This window comes from Necator americanus, chromosome IV (genome assembly GCF_031761385.1).
Source record: "Necator americanus strain Aroian chromosome IV, whole genome shotgun sequence".
In the NCBI taxonomy this organism is placed as follows: Eukaryota; Metazoa; Nematoda; class Chromadorea; order Rhabditida; family Ancylostomatidae; genus Necator; species Necator americanus.
Window position 1 is genome coordinate 15636918 of NC_087374.1, and position 15396 is coordinate 15652313.

Consider the following 15396-nt stretch of genomic DNA (forward strand, 5'->3'; position numbering starts at 1 on the left):
CCGCTGCCAGATTTCGATCACTCTCCTGACGATGAACACCTGGTCAATCGTAGATCGGCCAGAACGAAAGCCAGCTTGCTCGTCGCGCGTTGTTTCTTCGCGGTGTTTAATGAGTCGGTCCAGGATAATGCGCTCCAGTACTTTGTACATAACACGCAGCAATGAGATTCCTCGATAATTCCTTGGGTCCGTGACGGAACTTCTTGTGGAGGGGAATTATGATAGCGTCTCTCCACGAATCAGGCATCCTTTCGTCTATCCATATTGAACGGATGATCTTTGTCATCTCACAAATCCCAGACGGAGGAAGATATTTTAGCATTTCTGCGCTAATCCCGTCGTCTCCATCAGATTTTCCATTCTTCATTTTCTGAATACAGACCAGGACCTCCGACTCGATCGGTGGCTCCTCGTTAACCGCATATGTTGGTCTATGAACGTGTTCGAGTTCAGGAGCTGACGGTGCTAGCCGGTTCAGCAAGGTCTTGAAGTGTTCCTTCCAAATTGGAAGAGTTTCTTCACCGACAGCTACCCCATTAGCAGTGTTGAGGACAGGGGAACATCTTTTCATTTTGCCGCTATACTGTCTTAGTAGAGCGTAGGCTTTTTCCGGTCTTGTTGCAGTTGACGACGCAGCTTCCTTCTAAGACGCTTTTCCTGGTTGAAGTCACCAGCGCTGCGCGCGACACATACAGAATTGTATGTGGATTTTGTTTCCGCAGATGCAAAGGCAAACTTCTTCCGCGGCAATAGAACCGGGAGCGTTTCCCTTGTAGCGTCCTGGATGCACTTTGTGAAGGAATCTGCATCGCTAAGCTTCTTCCTGGTCCGTACTCCAACATGAATAGACACACGTTGGCGGAATTTTCTTCTGCATTCATCGTCTTTCAGACCTGCCATGTCGATTTTCAGTTGAAGAGGAACTCCTCGGTTTCTCTTGTGGAACCGTATCTTGAAGCTGAGAAGAACTGGACGGTGGGCGGAGTCGAACGCGACGTCCCAAACAGCTCTAGATTTTCGAACATCTGACTGAGGAATGTTCCTCGCCAGAACGTAGTCGAGCTGAAGTTAAAGAGTCCTCATCTTCCGCTTGCGCTGCTCTTCAGGCGTTAAAAGGGTTGACCCCTGCCACGTGAGCTGATGGGGTCGATGATTCCTCTTAAACGTGGAAGCGATGATGAGGCCCGTCTGTTCGCACAAGTCGACGAGACGGTCACCCTTGTCCGACGTGCGCTCCGCTGCATAGTACCATTTTCCTAGCACATCGGATTGCTGTTCGAGTCCCATCTTCGCATTTGCGTCGATTCCGACAATGACCACCTGCTGGCTTGGTATTTTAGACATCAACGCATTGAGTTCATCATAGAAGGCGTCCTTACTGTTGTCCTCAGCGGTTTCCGTAGGTGCGTGAGCACTTACGATCCAGAGTTTACGTCCTCTGCGATCCCGCAGTCGTAGAAAGGCGCATCTAGACAACGTTGAGCCAAATTCCTCTACCAGGTTCTTGTAATCGTTCCTCACAGCTATCACGCAGTCACCTACTTTGTTCTCATCAGCATCGCCGCAGTATATGGTGTAATTTTCGATGCTGATGACGGGCCGATCCCTCATGCGTGTTTCCTGCAGTGCAGCAAAAGGCACACAGAGATATCGCAGAAGTCTGGATAGAGCGGCTTGTTGGAGTTCATAGTGTTCGGCAGTTCAGCGTGACGAAACGAATGGTTGTTGCCAAAGATTCCATGCTCCCTTCAGGCAGTAGACCTTTCAGGTTATGGGCTTTGGCAGTGTGCTGGACGACAGCACCTTTTTGCAATGTATGGGAAGCTTTCGCCATATAACAGTGCAGGTTATTAGCTCGTACGTTCCCAATGCGTACACTCGAACGCCTGATTGCGTTTAGTTAAAGCAGGGCCACCACGTGCAGGTAGCAATCAGACTCGTATTGCGTGATGTACTTGGAACAATATCGAAGCTTGGCGAGGAGAGAGGAAGAGTTTGATGGGATATGCATGGTATCAAAGACCTCGAACCATTTTCAGGCCTTTGAAAAAGACGAGGTTGTCGAAACGTCAGGACAATAAAAAAGTTTCAAAAAGTGGAATAACAAGAAAACATAAATACACTCCCAAATGCCGAGGTTTCAATAAGACAGGACTTGGAGATTATTCAATACAAAATATCAAAGGACTGAAAGAACAGAACTATTGGTGGGCCACTCATCTTATTACCTCATGTCTCGCCGAATATGCCGCAATGTAAAATCTCTAACAATGTTCACATTGCTGGTAAAAGCGGTGCAGTACAGGAGAGAAATGATAGGGAACACAATCATTAAAAAAAAGACAGCACTGCATACCTCCAGAAATCCATTATCAAGAGGACGACAATGAAGAGCATCATCAATATCAGTGCATCCTAAAGGATCCACCTAAATTTGAGTATTAGAACGCGGATCTCACGTGGATGATGATATAAGTAGCTTCAGCATAATTTCCTTTCGCTGACTCATCAATTCTACATATCAAATGTTGAATGTAGGAGCGATAAGCGAGGAGCGTGTAACACCAAGCATTCTCCAGAGAAGATTAATTTGAATGAAGGACGGAAAAGAATCAAAGTATTAACGAAAAGGAGTTAACCTTTTGAATTCCTCCTACATTCAGTGTTTTTAGAAGAAACTCCAAGGAAAAAGCAGAACGGAACAAAGAAGTCGATTCTCAACTCACTGAGCATATAGTCAAATGTCTCAGATCAATTCGCGGAGGTTGTAAATCCGGCTTCCAGTTCTCTTGAGGTAAGCACTCCAATACGGCGTCAGAAAAGGGAGCATGGGGAATGTCATGTTCTAGTAGGAGGACCTGAATAGTGCTCAAAATAATTCTCCGTCATTCAAGTTTCTCCAACAAATTTCTCCCGAAAAAATGATTAGGTGAATAGAATTCGAATTCGATGAAAATCTGACTTCATTTTCAATTTCCCGATCGCCGATTTTACCCAATGCACGTACGTAGTGCCCGAGTGGGTATCTACTATCACGTGGCCAGTGGTCGATGCTTACCACAATGCGTTGATGTTCCAGGATATCTGCCTAAACGTATAGAAAAACTGGCTCACGGTCAAGAAATACGGCAAAGCCCTCAGAAATAGATATCAAGAAAAAAAATTCATAAGAATGTAAACACGGAGCCAATATCGTGGTGATTATAACAGTGAAGTTACTTGTTCAGTTTCTATCCGGATTCTTGGGATGAGACGATCGCTGGGACAGAAGAGATGACGCCTGGCGTTTTTAAGCTGGCTTTTCATTAAAATTCCGCAATATGGTCTCCAGTTTCGCTTCATGATTCCTACAACCTATAAATGTCCTGCGTTGGTGTGTTGATGTATATATTTCTAGAGTTTTTGACCACAAAGAAATCTACACGTGTATTTATTCATGATCCCCTGATTTCATGTTCATTAGCACAAAGCTGGACGACACAATTTTCTCTTTCATCTCAGATAAGAAAAAATAGGCCTTCGGAGGTAGCACTACAGATTTTTCCGTAGCTTTTTCTATGATTTTTCTTCTTAAAATTTCAAAAAAAAAAATCACATATCGAAAAGAAATAACGTGCCTTCGCTGTAGGAATGGACGACAGCTTTGCTCTTTTTGCCCTAAGATTCTCGCATTCTTCATCCTCCTCCTCGGCTTCTTCATCATCAGCCTTCATTTCCAAATCTTCTACATCTCGCAGACAAACTTTCTATGAAAAGAACTTTATTTTACAGAAAATACTATGAGCTGCACAGTTCTTCGCAGAAAAAAAAAACCTTTTCAGGAAGAGTCCATTTTTCTTCAGGTAACAACTGTACTGCCACAACATCCCCATCGATAGCTCTATTGGAATGGAGGCCTTTCACAAACCACGATGACATTGTGTCCGGGTCCACCAGAACATACGCTTCGCGGTAGTTTTCGCGCGAAACCTAAAAGAGAATTCTGGAGCAACTCTTTGAAAGTTGGGAAATTGAGTCATTAAACAAGTGGAAATAGAATTCTGAGTTATTTATGAGCTCTTGGATTTCAAAACAATGTGGTAAAATTCTGGCTCCGTGCAAAATACCACAAGCCTGAAAACAAAGTCAAATAGTACTCACGAAGCTGGCACATACGGAACCAACTGAAAATTGATATATGGACTTATTAGCTGAGAATTAAGATCGCAGATTCAAAACTGGAAGTAAACTGAAAAAGCTTCAAATGTTAACGGAAGTTAGAGAGATGGGACAAGATATAACGAGCAATGTAATTTTGACAAGGAAGAAATTTTCGCATGCAGAGGAGAAGGAGCTAAGAACTACTAGCAGTCTAACAGGAAGTGCATAGTGAAAAAAAGGAAAAAGTGAACAAGCTGAATCTCATAGCACAACTAACCGAAAACGTCCCTTTCTTGATGGTTCCATGAGCAATACCCTTGATGATTTCATCGTGAGGTAAATAATTTTCATAAATTATCTTTCCTTCTGCATTTGAAGAGTCGTACGCGGCCATGCTATCCAGAAGTTCGCTTTTCTTCGAATTCAACATTCCTGAACAAGAACTGTTTCGCTGCAGAAAAGATGAAGTTCATTTGGTTCACACGTCCTTCACTTTGAGCTCGCGCTTTCGAAGAGTACATGCTCTTCGAAAGCGCGAGCTCAACGCGTTTAGAAGGTTGAGCTGCAGAGCATAAAGAATGTATGGAATAAAATAAAGGATTTATATGTACGTATACATATTCAAGCAAATGGAAACGAACTTTAATATTCTACAAATTAAAGATCCAAGCAGAGTTTTCAATGTGAAAACAAAGAAATGGTCACTGGACAATAAATGGAAATGTTTGGAGGGGCATCCTTCCCCCTGAAAACAACGAACACTGAGCACGAATATGGTGTCATTGAGGTGTGTTTTCAGCTAGAGAATGAGAGACTTTCATGATTTTAATATGATGGAAAACTTAGAGTAGGCAATTCGGATAAGTACTTAAACAACATAATACATAGAAAGGAAATGAACCTCAAAGCTGCACCAACTGTTGCACAGAGAGCAACCTTTGAACTATTCCTGAGAGTAATTTGATCAATACCATATCCAAACGGTAAAGGTAAAAAAAATTAGAAACTGGCTCGAAGACATAATGGAACCATGAAACAACAGAACAGCGAAACACTACGCTCTTTGTTCGCATGATTACAGAGAACAAAGGAGACATATTTCATGGTCCTTAGATTACAAAAATTCCTCTAAATATATAACCTGGAGACTCAGCGAAAATGAATGAATGAGAGCAAGGAACGAAAAAGTATGCGAGGACAGAATACATAAAGGAAATCTGAAGTGATTCAAAGTTATTGGGATAAACCTTTACTGGACTCTGAATGTGAAAAGATGTTAGGAAAACTCAGAAAGAAAAAAAGAAAAGAAAAGAAGATTCGCTAATATCATCCATAAATGGCGAGAAGAAAAACGGGATAGTAAGAAAACTACCCACCTTCAACGTATTGTTTGATCGTGAAAGTTAGTTCATAATTGCTTCTAAGCCTCGTTGCAACTTCATTTTCGGCACATAAAACAACAGGTATGAAGTCATACTCCAACCAGTGATCCTTTAAGTAATTCGCGCAAACAAATAGCACTTTTTCTCTCCTGAAATTAAATTGTAATACTAAAACCAGCCACTAAAAATTAAGAACTGTACTGCCACGTCATTTGAGTAACCTCTTCGAGTCATTGAGACCTTCTTCGTGTCGGACAAACGTTTTGTGGTGAAACTCGCTCATGAACACAGCAAATCGGGGATCCCTATCTTCATAAACCAATTTGTTGAGTTTTTTGTAGGTTGGAACAGATTTCTGTTTGACATATTCCCATACGTTCTGAGTGATTATGACATTCCTGAAACCAAGCGATTAATGAAGCAGAGAAAATGGTTCGCGCATCTTAGAGGAGTTCCTATTCCAGACAACTCAGATGAGAATTGCTATTTGGAACTTTGCCAACCTTTTACTCGCAGAAAATATGCTGGGATTTTCAAGGAAACGGAAAACGAAAAGCTGAAGACACGTTCCCACCTGAACAATTCCGAGTTGAAAATGTCGATAAATCGCATGAGGACTTCAGCATCCACTATGACTGCGTGGTTTCCTTGGACAATGGAGTTCTCGCCTCCGTTAGCTTCCCTTCCGAGATTATTTATAGATAGAGATGCGCAGAGTTTGCAACTATGAAGCCCACATGAAAGATCATCGCGAAGATATCGTTCACAAGTACGCTGGAAAATCACTGTCTAAGTGGCAGCACGATGGTCTCTCCAATTTGTACCCAGAAGACAAAATAATACGCGAGGTTGATCCAACAAAAAATCTGGAGGACTTCTACGTCTTGTAGAACTACTCAGATTTCGTTCTGTACGAGATCGAATTTCCTAATGTGTCCCTTCCGAAATCCCTTCAAAGCAGAGAAAAAAAAACATGGAATAAACTCACCTTCAAGCATCTGTTCTTAATCTTAAAATTTGTAGAGAACACTAATCGATCTACAATACCGCTCTGTTTGACATTTAACTCCATAGTTCAATCTGGAATCAAACGTTGTGTACTCTGCCAGAAAATAACCTGAACAGGCAAAACTGATCCTAATGGATTTCAGATTACCGAACGGATTACCTTTAAACTCGTACGAGATTGTGGATCGCTACATGGTTGCGCATTTTGTGCCGGCGGCTGCGGTGCGGGTCGCGCCGCTGGAGCTCAGAAAACCCTACCTCACCACTATTGGGTTGTTCGGAAAGTAATTGGGACTTTTAAAAAGGAAATTTTTAAACGCTTGCTCTGAATTATTTCTACCATTATTATTCGTTTTTATTTGACATGTATTACAAGTATGTACTTGTGTTTCTTTTGAAGAAAAATGCTTGAAAAAATTTCATTCCCATTTGTAATTTCAGGATGAATTTAAACACGAAGTGTCAGAAGGAGCCTTTTTTAGCACATTTTGTTCTTTTGCTTCCGTAGTGGCGAAAGAGATGCTGATGCTTCCCACGACATATGTAAAACATATAGTGTTAATGCTTTATTACAGAACACACGTGAAAATTGGTTCACAAAAATTCTGCCAATTTTTCACTCCAAGATGGGCAACATCCCGATCATTGATCATGATTATCTGATGACATTGTTCGAAGCTGACCGTCATGTAATCGTACGAGAACTTTGAGAAGACCAACGCATCCATCGGAACAGTTCACGTGCATCTCGAAAAAATTGGGCTAGTAAAAAAAGCTAGATGTTTGGGTGCCACATCAATTGAAGGAAATTCACTTGATGCAGCGAGTTATTATCTGCGATTTGCACTTCAAACGCAATGAAGACGACCCATTCTTGAAGCGATTAGCAACTGGTGATGAAAAATGGATATCTTACAATAATGTTGTTCGTAAACGATCGTGGTCAAAACCGGATGAACCTGCTCAAAGAATCTTCATCAAAAGAAGGTCATGCTATCAGTTTGGTGGGACTACAAGCGTGTGATAGATTTTGAGGTGCTTCCAAAGAACCAGAATGTCAACTCGGAACTCTACTGTTGACAACTGACGAAATTAGATTAAGCAGTTAACGGCTAGAATTAGCGAGCGAGTGTTCCACTAAGACAATACTAGACCACATACATCTTTAGAGACTCGGCAAAAATTATTGGAGTTTGGTTGGGAATTAATGTTGCATTCACCATATAGTCCTGATCTAGCGCCACCCGACTACCACTTATTTTGATCGGTACAGAACTCCTTGAATGGGAAAATCTTTACCGGAAATGAGGATATCAAATCTTATGTAGCCCAGTTTTTTGCAGAAAAAAAAACCAGAAGTTCTAAGAGAGAGGAGTTATGAAATTACCAGAAAGATACCAAAAGATAATCTAGCAAAATAGAAGATATGTCATTGATTAATGTTCTTTCTTCATGAGAAAAAAAATTGTTTTGGTCTTAAAAATCGCAATTACTTTCCGAAGGACCCAATAATTACAGAGACTGCACTTGGATCTTATCCATGTTAAGGAACGTTGCGTCGTACATCTGAATGTCCAACGGTTTACAGCTTTGACATGGTTTTTAATCTGTTTTGAGCTACAATTTGATACTCGCTTACTTCGAACTTCGCACCTTAACAACTTTCCGAAGTTTCTGAGGTGAACACTTTTCGTGCTCCTTTTGTTTCTGAATGAAAGTGATTAAACACTAATTCTACTTTGTTTCACTGATGATGTTTGCGAAGCAGTGACACATTGAATGAGTCTTATTGCAATATGCAGTGGGACAACATGATTACAACGCAAGAAACTATTCCTGGCAGACTCGAGGTACCTCTCACGTCCTCTGACAATCACCTATTCTTTGAAGCCATTTTGATGACAAATAACCAACATAAGATGTAGGAACTCAAAATTCTGGTAGGTCATACATCTCATCTCTGCATTCGGCGACGATCTGCACTACCACTACGCTATAAAAAAAAATCTGGATGATCCTCTAAGCCGTCCCCTCACAGCACTACTCTACACTCTAGGAATGGTTTATATTCCAAAACCATACCAGTGTGTAACCACTTAACTCATCTTGCACCAATGATTAAAGCTATCACAGTGTAAATGGTACATAAAACTAATTAAAAATTTTCGTCTTATTTGAAAATCATAGGCGGTGGACAAAGTATGCGGGGAGGAAGGAAATATGAGAACTCCCTAACTGATAAAATTCTGGTAGTATAACATAAGTCCCATTTTATTCATCCTATAGCAACACTTATCAAAAAACAGAAAGTACTGAAAGGATACTTGAGAACGTCGGAACCAGAATAAACAAAAACGACATCCTATTCAGATCGATTAAAAACTCTTGGACCACCTCTCTTGTACCTCTTCATTTCGTCCGTCACAACGCGGCGCTGGTTTTCAATATCTCGCCTAAACCAAAGGAAAAAAATACGAAACTAAAAGACAAAAAAAAACACGATTAAACATCTTATCTAACCTGTCCCTCTCCTTCATGAACTCTTTTTCTTTCCACAGTTTTTGCATCATGTATGCATCATCATCAAGATAAGGAACTTCGTATTCCTTATTCTTTTCATTGGGAGGCTCGAGGTGCTCCTCTGCTTGTTTCCTGGAAAAAATATTTTTCCGACTAAAGGCGAATCACGAGGTAATCAAAATAAATTGAGGTAAACATACTTGTATGTGAATCCCATAAAAGATGTTACAGTTCGAATAGGTGGATCTGCACCCTGCCCTGTTTCTAGACGATAGAATGCATCATTTCGTTCATGCACAACAGTCTCTATGTTTTTCATAGTCTAAAAAATTAATTTCTAAGAGAGAAGTGTTCAATAAGGAGAGTTCCGAAAAAAAAAAACTGAGAGGATGCAATCGGAAAGAAATGTCACCTCATTAACTCGATCAATCCTCTCTGGGTTTGGCATGGATCGAGCATGTTCTCTATATGCATTCCGCATGGTCAGCAACATATTACGCTCTTTTAGGCATACATACCTAAACAAAAGTGTAGTTCTTCATTGTATGAGAACAAGAAAAGATAATTCAGCTAAAAGGTCATCTCCATACGTTCGGAAGCAGTTTGCAATCGGGTTAAATCTCAGTGCTTGAAAACAATATATCACGAAATTGACGATGTTTTGGTTTCTGTAGTACACGGAGACCAAAACACGGAGCTAAGGAGGTAGATTACGAGTATGAGAGTGGTCACGCTCAATTTCCCCTAATCGTGCTAAAAAAAAATGTGGGAGAACCACTCTAGTAACTACGAGGATCGCGAGAACGCACTACTCCGGGGAACCCTCAGCAGCCTGTTCATTGGTTTTGCTTGAATGAGCTGCTGAGGAGAACTGATTAGTCTTCGACCGCTTGCTCGCGGAAGCAGCGCATTTCCAGGAGAGTAGGACAAAGTCTGTTTACCACGCCATTTTTCAGAATGATTAGGGGGAATGACCATGGCTATGCTCATGCTTGTAATATAGAATCCGAGCTCTATATTGTCTAACAGGAACACCGACATTGTGATTTTATGATATCCTGCTTTTAAAAGTCCCAGTACAGACGAGCGCCTTCCATGCTCGTGTCTTGCATATGCATGTAGTGATAAAATATTACACGATTGCAATGAAGGAAAGTAAACACAGAATATCTGAAAATGAAAAAAAACGTAGATCTACTTTTCAAAGGTTACCACTTTTTTCGTCTGTACAAATTTTTGCGTTTTTACACAATTTATCTTGTATTTGTTGCTAACCGCGTTGTTACAAGACCTTTTCACTCTCATTCATTCTTCTTACGTACAGTTAAGTGAGTTTTAGCAGCCAAAGATGGTCGAATCTGAGTTAAACGATTTAGAGAACAGTTTTAAAAGACTACTCAATGAATCTGATGAAAAAACTACAGAAAATGGTTCTATCTTCAATGATACGTTAGTGCTCCTTGCGAGTAGAGAGTCTAATTCGAGAAGTAATGAGAGATTGTCGGTGTCAGATAATGAGAGCAAACAGACGAATGGTTAAGCGACGCAGAAACTCATGATGACTGGACATTTTGTTAACAATTTGGTCCACATGATCAGTCACGTAGCTGTCACAAACCAATCGATTTTCACCAGTTATATTTGGACAAGGAAGTGTTGTGTTTAATTGTCAAGAAACGAGTAAACAGAGCAAGGAAAAGGATCCTAAATTTAATGACATCTATGCCGCTGAGATCAAAAACTTTATTGGATTGTTTGTACTGAATGAAAAGCCATTTTTGCATTGGATTTTTCTAAAGAATGCACAAAAAGTGTGGTTTGTAATTAACGCTTGAATTTGTTTCTTGTTGTCAAAAGATTGGAACCTTTTTCCACGCCCATCTTGTGTGTGATATTATTACATGGTAGTAAACCAATTGAATACAAAAAACTTTTTATAAATTGGGAACGGAAAATAACTGTTGGAAACCGTGGCAACTGGGAACAGAAAATAACAGTTGGCTCAAGGCCGCTTGGGGCAGTGCGGCTCAACGTTGAGCCACGTTATCCCACGCGACCTTGAGACGCAATGACGTCAAAGGTTAAATTTAAATTCTCAGAAAGTGAAGTGTATCTGAAGAGTCTATTTGAAGAGATTGAAAGATGCTCTGACCACATACTGTCTCAGAGCAGTTTCGAGTTACAGTAGCGTGTCAGGTCCGAGTGGTTGCATTCAACAAAGAATAATCCAACTGCGGAAAGGTTAAAAAAAGATGATGAAGCAAAATGAATGAAAGGGCTTTCCAACAAATTAGCGACAACACAAAGAAGTAGGGCGCGATACCATGAAGGAAGACTGCAAGTATACGTATACGTTTGGCTCGACCATACTGACTAACGCTGATTGCATCTCGATGGAATCTCCCTACAGTAATGAGAACATAAGTGCAAAACGTACGAACCAGAGCTTGTGCAAATCCGAATTACTCTTCAACCGAAGCTCATCTTCCGACCATGCCCGTCCAGGTCTCTTCTTCGGTCGCAGCTCTGATTTTCCAAAATTGGCTTCATCGTCGAAAAATTGCCGAAGGATCTCATTTGATGTTGTTGCCGTTTGGGAAAACGTACGAGTACTAGTTCGACTGAAAAATCAAGACTTTGAGCCAAGTTTCCTTACAGCAGTTGAAATAGAACCAGAAGAAAAACATCAAACCTCAACGATCCGAGTGACCCAGCAGCCTCCAATAGCGACCTTAGCATTGCAGTAAAACTTTCACGCCAAATCCAGGAAAACGAATTCCAATCACTATGAATAATTCGCTGGAGTGTGAATTTATAGACCTCAGTGCTTCAGTGCTCACTTGGTTACAGACGTAGCTTCGGCGTCTGCGTCGCGGCTCACCTATCTGGAGCGCGGAAGTCAAAACTGCCCCTTATGGAAAGAACCACAATTGCGTCAAAATCACCTGTTCTCTCTCTTGTTTTAAGTCGTAGAGCTTTTGCTGCTTCTGTACCTTCGTTGCGTGATGCTCACTTGACCCGACTGTATGACTTTGATGTAGTGAGCGGGCAGGAACCTTGTGTATAGATAGCACGGGTGAAATGTAATTGGAGGCGGGCACTCTGACGCCTCAGAATCGAACTGTGCTACTACTGTAATACGGCGTGTAATGGCGAATGCACAAAGGTGAAAAGACGTCCACAGAGAGCAAAATCGTTCTTAAGTGGCAAATGGGTTTCCCATTTTAGAAGGCGATAGTTCATCAATAGACAAGCCATCAGTGTAATTGAATAGTTGAGTCACTCTAGGCCCTAAAACCTAAGCACGAAATGTAGGTTGAAGCTACTAAGAAAAAAGGCAGACAGAGCTTTAAAGCTACTGCTTTAACTTTACGAAACCTTCCATACAAACTTATTAAAAGTGAATAACTAAGTCATATCATGTACTACTTCCGGCTAAAATGTCGTAATGGCTGTTGCTGTTAATTTGCTGACTCTTCGCGACTTCTCTCTGGTGGCCGGAGCTCGCATCGAAGTCAAAGGAGGAATTTGGCGATTGGTTCCCTGATCGTGGATTGCTGTGGATGAAGTGTCCACGCCCCAACTGTGGAGGTTGCCTTGCAAGCAGCATAAAAACGAATCTGGCGTGGTGAAGGAATCCATGGAAAAATCTAGAGTTAGGGTTGTAGATTGGAGGATTATTGGTGGATCCATCCATCCCTCCCTTATCGTAGTATGAAACGTTTGAAGGACGAAGGGTCTTCTTAAAGACGATTTCAGTTGTAACGCGCCACCCTTGTGCACGCGTCACATACAAGTGCGGTCGGTCGAAGACCGGTGATGTCTTCTCACCAGTATATTCAAGTAAAACCAAAAGTAAGCTGCTGAGGGGACCGGAACATGTGCATAGAACGTACCTCGTAATAACCAAATTGGTTCCTACGTTGTTTCTTACGACTATCAGCGAAAGATGAGCGGAACCGCCCTTGATCCCGCAATCTACAACACCATCTCTAGCTTTTCCCATGTATTCTCTCGAGACGTCAGATTTGTGGTAGGGCTGCATTTAAAAGCGAAGTAGGCGAATCAGAACAACCTTCATGAAGGCTAACCCAAGAGCCTTCTTCAGAGCCATCAGCTTGTGAATAAAAATCGGAAAAAGTGCGATTAAAAATTGTAACATGCATGCTTGGTGAACGTGGATTACAATGGAAACCATTTTCGGTTTTTTTTTTCATGATATGACCTAGCTATTCAGTCTGGTAAGCTTTTTAGGAAAGTCTGATAAGGTCAAGCAGTAGTAACTCTAGCTCTGTTTTCCTTTTTTTCTAGTAGCCTTAGCCGGCAAGTCACGGATCTTCTTAGACTAACGTTTAGGTTTTAGGGCTCTGACCGACTCAGCTATTCACTTCCAGTAATGATGTATCGACTGATGAGCTATTCCCTCCTCAAATGCTTCTCTGCGTTTCAAATAGGAAATCCATCTGTTCCTTAAGAACAACTTCTGTGCTCTATGGACGTTTTTGCACAGTTCAAGTCCGATAGGGTGGCCCACTCAACTTAGCACTCGTTGTTATGCTCAGTTGGAAGTTCGTGTTCTAGTTAGTTGTTTTTGTAAATGTATTATTGTATGGAGTTCTTTTTCAGATCAAAAGATGCTGAACATTGTTGAAATGCTCCATTAAGTGACAAATGGCTTTCCCATTTGAAAAGCAGAAAAAAAGATCGTTATTGGAATTAGATAGCTGATACAATCGGTGCCCTAAAAACCAAGTGTTAGCCTTAAAGGACCTTACATTACGTTACGATATCACATTACGTTATTAATGCTACTAAGAAAAAAGACAGACCTGGAGCTACTACTGCTTTTACTTTACTGAACTCTCCGAACAAGCTTATCAGAAGTGAATAGGTAAGTCATATTAGGCAGAATTTCCAAAGAAAAAAGAAACCGAATCGCATGCAGCAACTTTTAGTCACACACTGATCTGTCTTTCCAAGGCTATGATCCTGAGAGAGCGTTGAATTAAGTAGTGCCTTTATGAAGGCTGTTGGGTTACGAAATCCTCAAGAAGTAGGACAAATCGAGGCTCTATCTTCTATTCTTTTCTTTAATCTACATGGCCTGCATCCTCGAAGACCAATGCTTAGGTCTTAGTTCCTCGACTGACCTAGCTGTTTAGTTCCAGTGATGACCTGTCAGTTTATAAACTATCTCTTTCTCGAACCTATTATGAACAGTTATAAAAATAATGGTGATAAATTTTACTACGTTACGTTTGACATTTGCAAATCTCGTTAGTGTTCAGTGGACATCATCTGTGAAGAGTTAAGGAATAGTAGCAATAGCACAAAAGTAAGCATTTGTATTATTCTTCTGCTAACACGACTCCAAGAGCCGAACTGGAGTTCTCGTCCTTATGTGTGGAAATCGCGCACTCTGCTTCCACCATTACCTGGTCGAGCCAGGCACGGCACGACGCCACCGCGGTATCCCCACATGATGGTACAAGCGGTACTCCCAGAATTGTCACGCACCACTTCGTAACGTTCATCCCGCATTGCTACTCTCTTTTTGTTCCTTGTCAAGTAGGTATATTACTACAAAACCACCGAGCGACAGAGTATAAACAGGGTTTTCGAACGATTGCAGTCAATGTTATTTGTAGCGGGTGTAGCACAGTCAATAAGAGGTCCGCTGTGGGCACATGGTCGATGGTTTGAAATCGTTTTGGTGCCAACCAAGCCTTTCATCCCTCCAGGTCGATAAATTGGTGCCAGGCTTGTCTGGGAGGATAAAAACAGTGACTTGATCATCGACTGACCCCAGCAAGCCATTGTATACGCCAGCACGCATTCTAAAACCTCAGCTGTAACGAATCGCAGTAAATTGCATATACCAAGCGGATTGACACGCCAGAGACTCTATCCTTTATCCTTCTAATTGGATAGCAGCGTGAGCGTTAAGTGTTGCGTTATAACTGCTGTTTGCATTTTATTATACGTCCTGGAGTGATTACGGTAGGATCAACGGACGCCAAGTCACTTTAAATAACCTTCGAACATGCGATGGGTGCTATTTATCGGATATAAAGGCCACAAATAATCTCCATTTGGATGTATTGGCGTTCTTTTTCACAAGCAAAATTCTTTTACCCCCTGTTCCCTTTCTCCTCCTTCTTGTCATATGTTTGAAGTGTCAGCTACGGTTGGCAGACCTACGGTTCCGTGCACTATTAATTCATCATGTGATTAGTTGTGAGCTCGGGTAGTTGACAGGGCTGGGGCACTCAGTCGCGATCTTATTTCTGGAAGTTAATAACTAAGTCAATGAGGGCCAACACGTAAGGATTCGTCTTAGAGGATC

At 41.4% G+C, this 15396-nt stretch overlaps 6 protein-coding genes across 7 annotated transcripts; all 6 read right to left on the bottom strand.

The window, feature by feature from the left end:
• Positions 1-106: 106 nt before the first annotated feature.
• RB195_001404 (uncharacterized protein) lies at positions 107-571 on the bottom strand (the record flags this gene model as incomplete). Its single annotated transcript, XM_064198163.1, has 1 exon — positions 107-571. The coding sequence occupies one exon, from the start codon at positions 569-571 to the stop codon at positions 107-109; it is 465 nt and encodes a 154-aa protein (XP_064054044.1).
• Positions 572-588: 17 nt separating this feature from the next.
• On the bottom strand, positions 589-900 carry RB195_001405 (uncharacterized protein; the record flags this gene model as incomplete). Its single annotated transcript, XM_064198164.1, has 1 exon — positions 589-900. One exon carries the CDS (start codon positions 898-900, stop codon positions 589-591), a length of 312 nt encoding a protein of 103 aa, XP_064054045.1.
• A 168-nt stretch (positions 901-1068) lies between these two features.
• On the bottom strand, positions 1069-1611 carry RB195_001406 (uncharacterized protein; the record flags this gene model as incomplete). The annotated part of the gene is made up of 1 exon (XM_064198165.1): positions 1069-1611. The coding sequence occupies one exon, from the start codon at positions 1609-1611 to the stop codon at positions 1069-1071; it is 543 nt and encodes a 180-aa protein (XP_064054046.1).
• Positions 1612-1684: 73 nt separating this feature from the next.
• On the bottom strand, positions 1685-6594 carry RB195_001407 (uncharacterized protein; the record flags this gene model as incomplete). The annotated part of the gene is made up of 12 exons (XM_064198166.1): positions 1685-1789; positions 2357-2428; positions 2727-2858; positions 2963-3088; positions 3220-3354; positions 3618-3746; positions 3814-3969; positions 4418-4572; positions 5517-5671; positions 5744-5920; positions 6097-6296; positions 6511-6594. 12 exons carry the CDS (start codon positions 6592-6594, stop codon positions 1685-1687), a joined length of 1626 nt encoding a protein of 541 aa, XP_064054047.1.
• Positions 6595-8073: 1479 nt separating this feature from the next.
• On the bottom strand, positions 8074-11789 carry RB195_001408 (uncharacterized protein; the record flags this gene model as incomplete). Of its 2 annotated transcripts, XM_064198168.1 has the most annotated exons (8): positions 8074-8096; positions 8170-8237; positions 8936-8983; positions 9051-9182; positions 9251-9372; positions 9463-9568; positions 11492-11671; positions 11743-11789. In XM_064198168.1, 8 exons carry the CDS (start codon positions 11787-11789, stop codon positions 8074-8076), a joined length of 726 nt encoding a protein of 241 aa, XP_064054048.1. The 2 variants fall into 2 exon arrangements, with proteins under 2 accessions (XP_064054048.1, XP_064054049.1); XM_064198167.1 differs by lacking the exons at positions 8074-8096; positions 8170-8237 and having other exon boundaries at positions 8893-8983.
• A 43-nt stretch (positions 11790-11832) lies between these two features.
• Positions 11833-14591, bottom strand: RB195_001409 (uncharacterized protein; the record flags this gene model as incomplete). The annotated part of the gene is made up of 4 exons (XM_064198169.1): positions 11833-11835; positions 11891-11935; positions 11996-12072; positions 14486-14591. The coding sequence occupies 4 exons, from the start codon at positions 14589-14591 to the stop codon at positions 11833-11835; spliced, it is 231 nt and encodes a 76-aa protein (XP_064054050.1).
• Positions 14592-15396: the final 805 nt, after the last annotated feature.